At 44.6% G+C, this 13402-nt stretch overlaps 1 protein-coding gene across 5 annotated transcripts in view; it reads left to right on the forward strand.

Annotated features, from left to right (window-relative positions):
• Positions 1 to 13402, forward strand: part of PPP4R1 (protein phosphatase 4 regulatory subunit 1) — a 98215-nt gene that overhangs the window by 65028 nt on the left and 19785 nt on the right. For all 5 annotated transcript variants that reach the window (XM_032802366.2, XM_032802363.2, XM_032802369.2 and 2 more), the window contains 3 exons: positions 8716 to 8874; positions 9864 to 9994; positions 10326 to 10855. In XM_032802366.2, coding sequence (XP_032658257.1) covers positions 8716 to 8874; positions 9864 to 9994; positions 10326 to 10855 — 820 coding nt within the window. The remainder of the gene's footprint in view (positions 1 to 8715; positions 8875 to 9863; positions 9995 to 10325; positions 10856 to 13402) is intronic.

A 13402-nucleotide genomic window follows, 5' to 3' on the forward strand; every position in this document is an offset into this window, starting at 1 on the left:
ATACCACCTCCAATTTATTTCGCCCCCTCCCTCCCACCCTCCCTCTTCAGGGACCCCTCTCACGAGCAATTCCTCTGGCAAGAGGTTCGTACGCTCCTTTCCATTGGAGCTATAGAGGAGGTACCGGAGGAGTTCAGGGGCAAGGGATTTTACTCCCAATATTTCCTAATCCCCAAGGCAAAAGGAGGTCTCCGACCCATCCTGGACCTGCGCGGACTCAACATGTTTCTGAAGAAGTTGAAGTTCTGCATGGTGTCCCTGGGGACCATCATCCCATCGTTGGATCTCGGAGACTGGTACGCTGCTCTCGACGTGAAGGTCGCATACTTTCACATCACCATTTACCCTCTGCACAGACGGTACCTACGGTTTATGGTGCACCATCAACATTTCCAATTTGCAGTCCTTCCGTTTGGCCTCTCTACCGCCCCACATGTGTTTACAAAGTGCATGGCTGTCGTGGCCGCCTTCCTCCGTCGTCGGCGAATACACGTCTTTCCTTACCTAGACGACTGGCTTATTCGTGGGACCTCCGAGGCCCAAGTCACCAGGCATGTTGCCATCATCACGGACCTATTCGAGCGGTTGGGCCTGATGATCAATCTAGAGAAGTCTACTCTAGTGCCCACTCAAAGAATAGAATTCATTGGGGCCATTCTAGACTCCAAACTCGCAACAGCCTGCCTTCCACTACCCTGGTTTCGGGCACTAGTTTCGGTTATAAAAAGCCTCCAAACCTTTCTGACGACCTCGGCTCGCACCCGCCTCAGCCTTCTCAGTCACATGGCCGCATGCACTTTTGTAACCAAGCACGCCAAACTACGCCTGCATCCCCTTCAAACCTGGCTCACCTCAGTTTACCGCCCAGGCAGGGACGCCATAGACGTGGTCATCACCATTCCTCAGAACGTTTTATGCTCCCTCAACTAGTGGCTAACACCTTCCCTGGTGTGTGCAGGAATGCTGTTCCAACCGAGACAGCCCTCAGTATCCGTAACGACAGACACGTCGTCTCTCGGCTGGGGGGCACACCTAGGCCATCGTCGCACGCAAGGCCTCTGGTCATCTCAAGAGCTAGCGTTGCTCATAAACGTCTGGGAGCTGAGAGCAGTCCGCCTCGCGTGCCAGACGTTCCAACAACATCTGCAGGGCCGTTGTGTTCTGGTGCTTACGGACAACACAACGGCAATGCACTACATAAACAACCAGGGAGGGACTCGATCCTCCCCCCTTTGTCAGGAGGCGATCCAACTGGGAAATTTGCATAGCCCACTCTATAGACCTTGTAGCGTCCTTCCTCCCAGGGGTCCGGAACACTCTGGCAGACGATCTCAGCAGATCCTTTCTCTCCCACGAGTGGTCGCTTCGCCCGGACATTGCACATTCCATCTCCCAGAAGTGGGGCTTTCCCTACATAGACCTCTTCGTTTCCCGCAACAACAGGAAGTGTTAGAGGTTCTGCTCCTACCAAGGTCTCGCCCCGGGCTCAATATCGGATGCCTTCCTAATCTCTTGGGCGAACCACCTGCTTTTCGCCTTTCCACCCTTCCCGATGGTGCATAGGGTCCTCATAAAGCTTCACAGGGATGGGGCTCTCCTGATGCTGATCGCCCCTGCGTGGCCCCGACAACACTGGTACACCACGTTGCTGGACCACTCGATAGCCAACCCAATCCCCTTGCCCCTTCATCAGGGTCTGATAACGCAGGACCACGGCAGGCTTCACCCCCCAGACCTGCAATCCCTCCATCTCACAGCATGGCTCCTGCATGGTTAACCCAATCGGAGTTACGATGCTCTGCCCCAGTGCAAGAAATACTCCTGGGTAGCAGAAAACCTTCCACTCAGTCTACTTACTTGGCCAAGTGGAAGCGCTTTTCCTGCTGGTGTCAAACGCTGAATGTTGCACCTACGGAGGTTCCCATCCCCACTATTTTGGACTACCTCTGGTATCTTAAGCAGCAAGGCCTCGCTATCTCATCTTTGCGAGTGCACTTGGCGGCTATTTCTACTTTCCACCCCGGAGAAGGTACTCACTCCGTCTTCTCCCACCCTATGGTCTCGAGGTTCCTCAAAGGTTTGGAGCGTCTGTACCCCCTAGTACGACGCCCCATCCCTTCCTGGGACCTCAATTTAGTCCTCACGAGACTTACGTCCGCTCCATTCAAGCCATTGGCAACCTGCTCAGTCCTATATTTGTCATGGAAAACAGCCTTCCTTGTAGCCATCACATCGGCTAGGAGAGTCTCTGAGCTTCGGGCTCTGATGGTGGACCCACCATACACGGTGTTCCACAAGGACAAGGTACAGTTGCGTCCACATCCGACGTTCCTCCCTAAAGTAGTCTCGGCCTTTCATCTCAGCCAGGACATATTCCTCCCGGTCTTCTTCCCCAAACCACATACATCTCGTAGGGAGCAGCAGTTACATTCGCTCGACGTCCGTAGGTGTCTGAACGAGGCCCTTCCGCAAAATGCCCCAACTCTTTGTTGCAGTGGCGGACAGGATAAAAGGCCAACCTGTCTCTTCTCAGAGGATTTCATCCTGGGTAACGGCGTGCATCCGGACTTGCTATGATCTAGTTCATGCTTCTCCGGGTCATATTACCGCACATTCTGCCAGGGCCCAGGCCTCGTCGGCCATCATCTTAACTCGAGTACCTGTCCAGGAGATATGTCGAGCAGCTACATGGTCTTCAGTACACACCTTTACTGTACTGATCCTGATCGCCCCTGCGTGGCCTCGACAACACTGGTACACCACGTTGCTGGACCACTCGATAGCCAACCCGATCCCCCTGCCCCTTCATCAGGATCTGATAACGCAGGACCACGGCAGGCTTCACCACCCGGACCTGCAATCCCTCCGTCTCACAGCGTGGGATTGCAGGTCTGGGTGCAACAATCCAGAGACAATGCAGCCTTCGGCTCAGCAGTTTTGCATTCTGCAGTATCTCACTCCGACCCCACCGCCTCGGTACGGCTTGGGATTCACCTAAATGGAATGGATATGAGCAAGCATTCGAAGAAGAAAAGACAGTTACTCACCTTCGTAATTCTTGTTCTTCGAGATGTGTTGCTCATATCCATTCCAAAAGCCCGCCCTCCTTCCCCACTGTCGGAGTAGCTGGCAAGAAGGAACTGAGGACCGGACGGGTCGGCAGGGGTATATATTCGGTGCCATAGTGGCGCCATGCCAGGGGGCGCCCAGCCGACCCGCCGGGTGTTGCTAGGGTAAAAATTTTCCGACGAACGTGCACACGGTGCGTGCACACCTAATTGGAATGGATATGAGCAACACATCTCGAAGAACAACAGTTACAAAGGTGAGTAACCGTCTTTTCTTTAAAACCTCCATTGATGGGGATTCCACAGCCACCCCATGGAAGCTTATTCCAGAGCTTAACCATGCTTATAGTTAGAAAGTTTTTCCTAATATCTAACCTAAATCTCCATTGCTACTGATTTAAGCCCATTACTACTTGTCTTACCTTTAGTAGACATGGAGAACAATTGATCACCGTTCTCTTTATAACAGTCCGTAACATATTTAAATAACATGTGTACATCTCATAGTCTGAAACTAGTAGGGTAGATACCAGCGGGCTACCTTGTGTCCTCTAAGAGGCTGATAGGAATGTAGATGGGGCTCCATCTTGAGCACTTTTACGAAGAGTGAAGGAGCTCTCCTTAGCCCCTTGGTGATTTATGCTATCTGCTTATGTTTTCTGTGGTAAAATTCAGCTTTTGGTCCCCAACTATTTCAGCTGCTGAGCTTTAATTAAAAAAAAAAAAAAAAAGGAGTAGGAATCTCTTTTCATGATGGAAGAAGTGTTTGTTTCTCACTCTTCTGGTACTTCAAAAACAGCTGAATGACTTCTGATGAAATTTTATTTTTTTAAAAAACACTTTTTAGTCAAAAAGTCTGGAAAATTTCAACCCAAAAGGAGTTTGCTTGAGCAACTGAAAATAGGGTTGTGATGAAAACTGTAATACTATCTTGATAGAAGTCACTTCTGGTCTTGCTGCAGTACCACAGATGGTGATAATGTGATGATGTGATAATGTGATGAATTTTATGCTGTGATTGCCTCATCTGCACCTTGCCCACTAATCCATTTCTGCTGGGATTACTTCAAAAATTACCAACATCTAAGAAAGTTCAGTCACCAATTTTTAGAAAAACAGTCTCCGTAAAACTGTTTTATCTTTGAGTAGTGTCCATTTGGGTGCTCCACTTCAGGTTGATCAGAGATTTTCAGTAGCAATGCCCATTTGGCCCATGTACACATTCCGAACAACCTCGTACCCCATATTGAGGATATATAGACTGTTCAGGTGAACTTCCCACAGTGCCTTCCCAACCACACAAGGATTTGATATGGCATGTCTAGTGTGCCTGTTTCAGCTTTGCTGTAGTTTAGCTTTGAGTTCTTAGTTCTAGGTTTAGTTTAGTTAGTTCCCTTATTTATTTCATAATGGTACCAATTTAGGTAATTTGGGTTTTTTCTGTTTAATACCACCTTTTTCTCCCTCTTCCTTCTGAGGGATTTGCCTTGGGGGTTGTCGTTGATCTGGTAGACTGGAATTCAAGTATTTCTGTGCCTGCCAGGAATTGATCCCAGTCAGCAATGGACATTCCTGGTGTAAACACATACCTTCCAGACAAGTGCAAGATCTGCTCAGCTTTTAAAAGTAGATCTTGAAAAAACAGCAAGATTAAACTTTGACTCCTCATGATAGAACTCTCCAGAAAACCTGCCTGGGATTCAGGTTCACATACGCCACATATGTCAACCTCCTACTGAGCACAGTGCCCAGGGGTAAAACTAAGGCATACGGGCCAGTACGGCGTACCAGTAAAAGTTAGCTGCCTGTACCAGCCCGTACTGCTGACTTTAAAGCACTGCCGCAGCACTGCTTTAACGTCACTGCCCCTTTTGCACCCCCCTTGGCAGCCCTGCCAGGTCCCTACCAGCAGGGCCACCAATTGCGGGGGGGTGCGCAAAAGGGGCATGGACGACCCGGCAGAACCGCCAATGGAGGTTGCAAAAGGGGCAGCGACGTTAAAGTGCTTTAACATCGCTGCCCCTTTTGTGCCTTCTCCCCTCGTGCCCCCCCCCCCGCCCACTGCCAACAGGGAGTGACGGGGGAAAAAGAAGTAGCTGCCCCAAGTCTGCGATTAAAATGGGCCCGGGGCTCCAGCTGCTGCTACTGCAGCAGCGCCGGCCGGAGTCCTGGGCCCTTTAATTGCTGCTGGAGCCACAGGCAGTGGAGGTCAGGGAGCTCAGATGTCCTGGCTGGGGGACACTGACATCCTCTTCCGCCCGAGGCCCTGCATCTTCTGAGGGGTGAGGAGGGAGGAGTGGTCCTGTACTGGAAAGAGCTCCATTTTACTTTCACTCCTGACAGTGCCCCTTTAACCGCCATGCCCCACTTGTCTAGGTATTTGCAAGATAAAGAACACAGAGGATACCAGTAAAGCTCCTAAGAGGAGGAGTTCTGGATCTCCTCACAAAGAGCCACAAGTCAACGCAGTTGTAATGGCAGGCAGAATAAAAGGTCACCCAGTGTCTGCCCAAAGGATTTCGTCATGGATCACGGCCTGCATCCCCTACTGCTATGAGCTGGCAAAAGTGCCTCCGCTGGCAATCCTGACAGCACACTCGACTAAGGCACAAGCATTGTCATTGGCTTTCCTAGCCCATATGCCTTCAACTTCTGGGCAGCTTATAATTTCGTAACACAACATGCCACAACAACTTCACTGCTTCCAGGAGTGGCTCAGAACAGTCTGTATCCCAGTCAAGCTGGTGTCTGTCCATCAGCCGCTAGACTTGCTCAGTAGGTGGAAGAACTCATCCAGAGTCTGTACTGGCGTTCCTTTCACCCACCCTCTTCTACTATCACCATAACTGTAGATGCATCTTTTGTGCGAAGGGATGAACACCTAGGGGGACACACCATCCAAGGCAAATGGTTCCCTCAAGAGTGTCTTCTACAGATCAACCTCCTAGAATTACAAGTAGTCTGGAACACCTGTATCCACTTCCTTTCCTTAATCAGGGGCCAGTCTATCAAAGTCATGACAGATAACATTATCTGTACATTCGACATAAATTGTCAGTGAGGGACAATTGGTGCTGAAGCAAAAAAGCTGTGGAGCTGGTTTATAGCCAGTCACACCCTCATTTCAGCCTCTTATCTTCCAGGCATTGCAAAACACCGTGGCCGATAATCTGACCAGACATGTCTTCCAAGATTACAAGTGGGAACTGGACTCTTGAATCCTCAAACAGTTTTTTCCAGGTTTCCAAAAGTGGACCTCTTTGCGATGCCTGCCAACAGAAAGTGAAAGAAAGTTGTGCTCGAGAGCACTGCGTTATCAATCCTTGGGGACACATTTCTCATTCCTTGCAGGAGGGGTCTTCTCTATATCTTCTGACATCGTTGATTCTGAGGATGTTGAACAAAAATCAAACAAGAAAAAAATGGAGTCATTCTAATTTCACCAACTTGGCTGAGGCAGGTCTGATACACTTATCTGATTTACTTCGCCTCCAGTCCAGCATTGCAACTTCCAACCATTTCCCATCTGCTGTCTCAGAATGCTGATTGGACTCTCTATCCTAACCTGGGCATCCTCTGACTCAACGCTTGATTCTCAGCAATAGAGATTTTCTGTTTGACAGGTAGAACAGGTCCTATTAAACAGCAGAAAAATCTCCTCTAGATATACTCATCATGGGTGTGTCCAGCAACTCTTCATTCTTCTCTTTCCACTGTTCTTGATTACTGATTGGATTTAAAGAAGTTGGGTCTTTTTAATGAGTTCTATCGGAGTTCATCAGCTTTTGTAGCCTTTTAGTGCCCAAGGGTTCTCAGTCTTTGCTTATCTCACAACAGAAAGATTCATCAGGGGATTGCTTAAACTTTTTCCCCAAATCAGAGAGCCTGTATCTGTATGGGATTTGAACTTGATCCTTAATTGTCTTATGAAACTTTCTTTTGAGCCACTAGCTATGTTCTCTGCTCAGCTTATCTATGAAAGTGGCATATTAGTGGCCATTGCTTTTGCTTGCAGAGTCAGCAAATTAGGCGCAATGATGGTTGATCCCTCTCCATCCCACCACTTCTATTGTTTTCTTCAAGGGTAAGGTACCATTATGCCCACATTCTAAAATATCCCCCAATTTCCACATTACAGAAAGATCAAGAACTTAGTTATTTTGTCCCAAAGCCACATCAGACTAGTGAGGAAGCTGCCTTGCATAATTTGGATGTTAGTTAGCCTTCTATTTGGACAGATCAGACCATTTAGAAAGTCTCCAAGACTCTTTCGGTTGCAGACAAACCTAAAAGATCCACAATCTCCACCCAGAGATTTTCAAAGTGGGTTTCCAGTTGTGTTCTTGTTTGTTACCAGGCTGCTAATGTTCAGCCCCCTTTGAGAATAAAAACCCATTCTACAAGATCCCAAACCACCTCCATAGCACTGTTAAAAATGTATCAACTGCTGAAATTTCCAAATTGCAACCTTGGTATCAGTGAACACTTTCCCAAACACAATATCCTAATATATGCCTCTAGATCAGAAGCTGCTGTTGTCACAGTAGTCCTTTCTTTATTGTTGGATCCAGCTCCAAAGCTCCCTCCTCCTCCAAGGGATACTCTGGGATACCTAAAGTGGAGTATTGATAGAGACACTACTCAAAAAAGAAGTCATTACTCACATTGTGCAATAACCAGAGTTCTTTGAGAGGTGTGTCTCTAACTGTGCTCTGCTACCCACTCTCTTTCCCCTCTACTTCAGAGTTTTGTCTTGCGGGACTTTATGGTAGAGAAGGAACTGAGAGTGGTTTGCTCGTGCGGCTCCATATATCCTTAGTATAGGGTATGAGGGTGTCTGGAGTGTATTTGCAGGCCAAACGGGCAGTACTACTGAAAATCTCTGATCAAAGGCACATGTGTCACTGAAGTGGAGCACCCATATGGGGACACATCTCAAAGATTGATTTGGTTACTGCATGAGGTGAGTAACTCTCCTTTCCTTGCACCAAATGTGGAATTTTTCACCGAAGAACCAGTATGGGCAGTGTTCTGTTGATAGGCAGTGACAGGTTTAAAGTCTGATGTTCACAACCTGTAAGAGCTAGCAATGGGAGTTTTATATCATTAGAAAGGAGAGATTCTCTATTTTCTGAAGAAGTTCATCATTTGCTTTTAGCTGGGAATCTTCTCTTTCCAATGGCTACAGTAATCTTAAATGTTTTCTGACAGTAGTAGATAAAGTTGTCAGACACAAGTGTGATTGTGCCCCTTTAATATTACCTCTTTCAAAAGGAAATTACATAATGAAGAGTTTGTCTTTTGAAATGCTTTTTGTAGTTTATGGACAGGCAGTTACTTGGATATAGGAGAGAGAGAGTGGTAAAGAGAGAATTAAAAGAAAAACTTTGCTGACAAAAACAAATTTTACATCCAGGTGCACACATTTTGATGTCCATCCTTCAGATGTAATTTGAGGGGATCTAATTAAGAGGATAGTAGAAATGGCATGCCCTTTTGCTTTTCAAAACCTATATAAACAGATTCTGTTGTGAGCAGCAGGACAAAGAGTCTTAAAAAGGGAAATAGTGAGGTAAAGGAGCATAAATTGAAACCAGTAACCCCTACAAAAGTTTGCATAAAAGTTTATTTACTGTGTTTTATATAGCTACCAAGGTTTTTCCAGCTCTGTTCTGATAATGTTTGGGGAGTTCGGAAGGCTTGTGCTGAATGCTTCATGGCAGTTTCATGCGCAACATCCCAGGAGGTCCGGCGGACAAAACTGTCAACGCTTTTTATCAGTCTAATCAGTGACCCTTCACGATGGGTAAGAGTTTTGTTTTGTTTATCAAATACCTATTTTTCTGTTTGCTTTTTCTTTGGTACCCTATGTTAATTTTTTAGAGATAAATAGCTTATTCATGTGCATGATTGTGTCAAGTAATTGTGTATAATGATGGTTTTGCTGACTGGAGGAAGGCTATTCTACATTATCCCATTAAAATGTATTAGACTCTTTCATTGAGAAAAGGTATGTGGAGCTGCAGGCTTCCCTGCTATTCAGTGTTGCCAAAAGTCTGCTTATCACCAGGAATATCAGAAAATTGCAGATGTAATTAAATTGAATTTATTGAGATTTTTTTTCTCCATGATTCATATCCCTCCCCTCTCCCCACCTCCCTGGTCTTGAAAATCCATCCTTCAAATCTATGTTAGGATTGTCAACAGAGGCTCCTTCTCAGAGCCAAAAGGAAGCCTTAATGCCCCAAAGCACCAGTTTTTTGGCTCTGATAAGGCATGTGAGCCATAATCAGGTACAATGAAAGAAGTAATAGAAATAGAGGTGAGAGAGGCTCACTAGAAGTAAATAGAATTCAAGCCTGTGGTTCTTATTGAATCAATGTAAATTCCTGACAATGTCAAATATGATGTTTCCACTAAACCAGCATTTCTTCTTTCCAGTCTCTTGGCTCTTCCACTTAATTGGCGTTCAGACTTACTCACTTTAAACATTGAAATAGTGTGGGAGGGTGAAGTATGCTGTCAACCACAGTCAATGTGAAGATGTGTACAATGATCTGTGAATTGACCACTTTGTCTGCCTGCTGTATTTCACGTCTCACCCCAATCTTTCCCTGCTCAAGGCTTTTTGCCTGGCACTTTCCCATATCAAGCTTGTGGGCACTGTTCCCAGATGCAAGTCTCTCCTGTCACTTTCCCCAGTGCCCTTACAACTCTTCCCCATTCCTGACAGCTGGTGGGGTATTTATACAACAGCTGTATTTAAATTATTTTCTCTGGAACCCATTATTCTAGGTCCGCCAAGCTGCCTTTCAGTCCCTGGGGCCTTTCATATCAACTTTTGCTAACCCATCCAGCAGTGGTCATTTTTTTAAAGAAGAAGAAAGTAAGAACACAGAGGATCATAGATTTTCAGAGGAAGATGGGTATGGATTTTCTTGCTTTTGTAGTTTTTCATTTTTCTTCTGCATATAGATAATGCTGCTTAGGAGACTTAAGTTTTTCTTTTAATTTGTTTACACACATTGGTAGTGAAGACGCCAGAACTTTTGCCAAAAATTGGCCTCATGAGCTAAGTTGCTGTTCAGTTATTTAGGGTACTTCACTTAGGTCAGCTATCCAGTAAGTAAAACTAATTCTATAAATACTAAAATAAGAACACTACTATGAACTTGCATAAGTGTCTAAATTTATAACCAGTATGGTTGTTTTTTTTTAAATAAAAAATTCATGCCTATTTTCTTTGACAACCAACAGTGAAAACATCAGGGATACAGAAGATGTCACAACAGAGGATGTACATAGCAGGACAGAGCCACCTTCAGATGCTGATTTTAGTGATTTTACAATAAAACTTGAAAACACCATGGAAGACCAGAACCCTGTGCCAAGTAATTCTCAGAGTGAAACTGATTACCAGACTGAGACATTCGTACGTTGCACTTTGTCTTCAGAATCTTGTGGGGAAATAGCTGATGAGAATGAGCAAAGTTCTAGCTTCTGTAGTCTAGCAATGCTGCAGGAATCTGGGTTGAGGTCCCAGGAAACCTCCCTCTCAGAACAGGAATTGTACAACTCTTTCCATTTCTGGAGGACTCCGCTTCCTGAAATAGATATTGATTTAGAGCTTCAACAAACTGATCAGATAATGCCTGACCCAGAAATTCGGGAAGGAACAAAAGACGTGACTGTGCCAGTTTCTTCAAACATTACTATGGCCACAAGGAAGGAGCTGGAAGAAATGATAGAAAATCTGGAGCCTCATATTGATGATCCAGATGTTAAAGGTATAGTGAAGATATTTGTGTATATTTAGTGTCTGGAAATGTTTTTCTGTAATAATGTTTTGTGGAGGCTTTAATTTTTAACCTTTTGAATGAAACTTCAAAAAAAAATCAGAAGAATTAATGCTTTTGGAGTTTAACCAAATTTGTTCTAGCTGTTTTAATTTAACTGTGAAAAAAGATGACAAACCAAAACGTTCTTATTTTGAGAAGCAACTTCTGATTGTACAGATGCAGTTTTGTTCCCATTGGTAATTGCGAGTGCATAATAGCAGATACAATAATTGCACCTGTAATTCTTAGTACTTTGGTGTCTGTCTACTTGATTTGTCAGTATAATCAGGCAGACAATCACCTGAGTGCTGCAAATCATCATGCTCAGTGTTGCATATGCAGTTACCGTGCGTGCAAAATAGGAAGCCAGATTGAAGCCCTTTTGAAAAATCAAGGCCTGAATGTAAGAATGTTTTCACCTTCTGAACAATCAAGTTTATTTTTTAAGGAAATAGCTTTAGGGTACCCATGTTTTCAGAAGCTCTTCTATAGCAACTTTCATTGCCTGCTGATGTGCGCCAGGATTATGGTCAGGACAAGGTTAGAAGTGACCCAAATCCTGTCGAACTCTTAGATGCGCACAAATCTTGTGAGATTGAAGTGTGATTAATGTTCTGTCCCCTACCTTCTTTTTAATAATCTGCTGCCCTTTATGTGGCATCACAGGTTTGTTGAGATATCAGCACTGGAGAAGTCTTAAAGCATGCCAAATTCAAAAAGAGCAGCAGCAAATCCAGTACTGTGGCTAGGAAGGTGGCCCTGGAGATTGGAGTATTCTTGATTTCAAGACTCCTGTGGGCTAGAAGGGTGCACACTCAAAAAAAGGAGAGAAGAAAAGAGGGATGGGAAATTCGTGTCAGAATAAGCAGCAATGCTTGGATGCTTTTCTGAAACTTTGATGTTTCTCCTATCACTAATTATACAGGCTACACACTAATACCTAACTTTAATTAGACTTGGCCTGTTCCTGTTTAATCTACCATAAAATCAGCAGATGAAAATGTTCTGCTTTAAGAAAACTCTAGCCCATTGCTCTGTAAGACTGATGGGTTCTGAAAAAGGACTAGTTCAGTTACGGTGAGAAGCACATTATTTAAACTTATCTCTTAATAAGCACATTAACCAGTGTTGTTTAGATTTGACTCTAGAGACTTGTTCTACACAGCTACAAAATGTATTTTAATGCATTTGTATACTCAGAGGTGCTCTGTATTACAAGATTGTTTTTAATCTATGCTTTGATTTCGGCTGGTCTCATTCCAGAGCAATTGTCTTGCTGCACTTTAGGATGGTTTCAATATAAAGAAGCTCACAGGTGCAGTTCCGTTAGGTGCAATACTCAGAAGTTAGGAAATGCCTGAACTAGGATGCCTGTGCAATAACAATTTGACCCCCTTTGTTCATATGCATTCTGATACAGTCTCTAATTATGTGATCGCATACTATTTATTTTTTTCATACAGGTCCCCTGCCTCATTCAGGGGATGGGTAATTACTCAATATTTATTTTTATTCCCCTCATTAAATGTATAGCCTGAGAGCTTATTAAATGCACACCATCTAAATCCTGCCCTGAATACAAAATTATTAATTTTTTTGTCACTTTCACTATCATAAGAGTGTTTTACAAATAAAACAAATGAATTTAACTTCACAACATGCGTGTGAAAGTGAGTAATATTACTTTCCCCATTTTATAACTGGAGAATTGAGACACAGAGAGATTAGGGCCAAAATTATCAAAAGTGTCCACTAATTTCAGATGCCCAATCTGAGATACCTAGCACCTGATTTTCCAGAGTATTTAGCATTTTAAAGCATTTTCTCTGTTCAGAGCACAGCTCCAGCCAATTTCAGTCGAGTGCTCAGCACATCTGCAAATAGGGTTTTTCACATTGGCATCCAGAAAACTAGGAAGATGCTATTTTAGTGGCCACCTATGAAAAGTGAGGTTTAAGTGACTTGCCCAGCATCACACAGGAACTCTGTACCAGAGACAGGAATAGAATTCAGCACTCCAAGGTGGAATTCAGTTTCTTTAATTGTGACCTGCAGTCCCCTGCTATATCAAACACCTTCCAACTTCTGCAACAAATGAGCCAGGGATCCAGAGAAATTCTAACACATGGAACCATATTGACGCACAACTTGAGTATCAGCAGGCTTCAGACCTTTGGACTACAGTATGGACCTCAAGCACTCTACCTCACAGAGTAGCTGGCAGTAGTAGGCTGTTATCCTCTATTAGACCAGCCAATAGAGGGGGATGAGAAACTCACTTTTCCAGTAGATTTCACAGCAGTTACTAGCAGCAGAGGAATGTAGAGATGCGGGACACCTTATTTCAATTCCAGTTTCTATAGGAGAATGTTATCTAGAGGTTACAGACTGTGCCTCCAGCTTGTCACTGTCCCCCTCTGCATCTGTGTACCTCCTAACTCCCTTTGAATTGGCTGTTTTCTCCCTCCTCGTCTGGTCTGCCCCATCCTCTGGGTC

Source organism: Chelonoidis abingdonii, chromosome 2 (genome assembly GCF_003597395.2).
Source record: "Chelonoidis abingdonii isolate Lonesome George chromosome 2, CheloAbing_2.0, whole genome shotgun sequence".
In the NCBI taxonomy this organism is placed as follows: domain Eukaryota; kingdom Metazoa; phylum Chordata; order Testudines; family Testudinidae; genus Chelonoidis; species Chelonoidis abingdonii.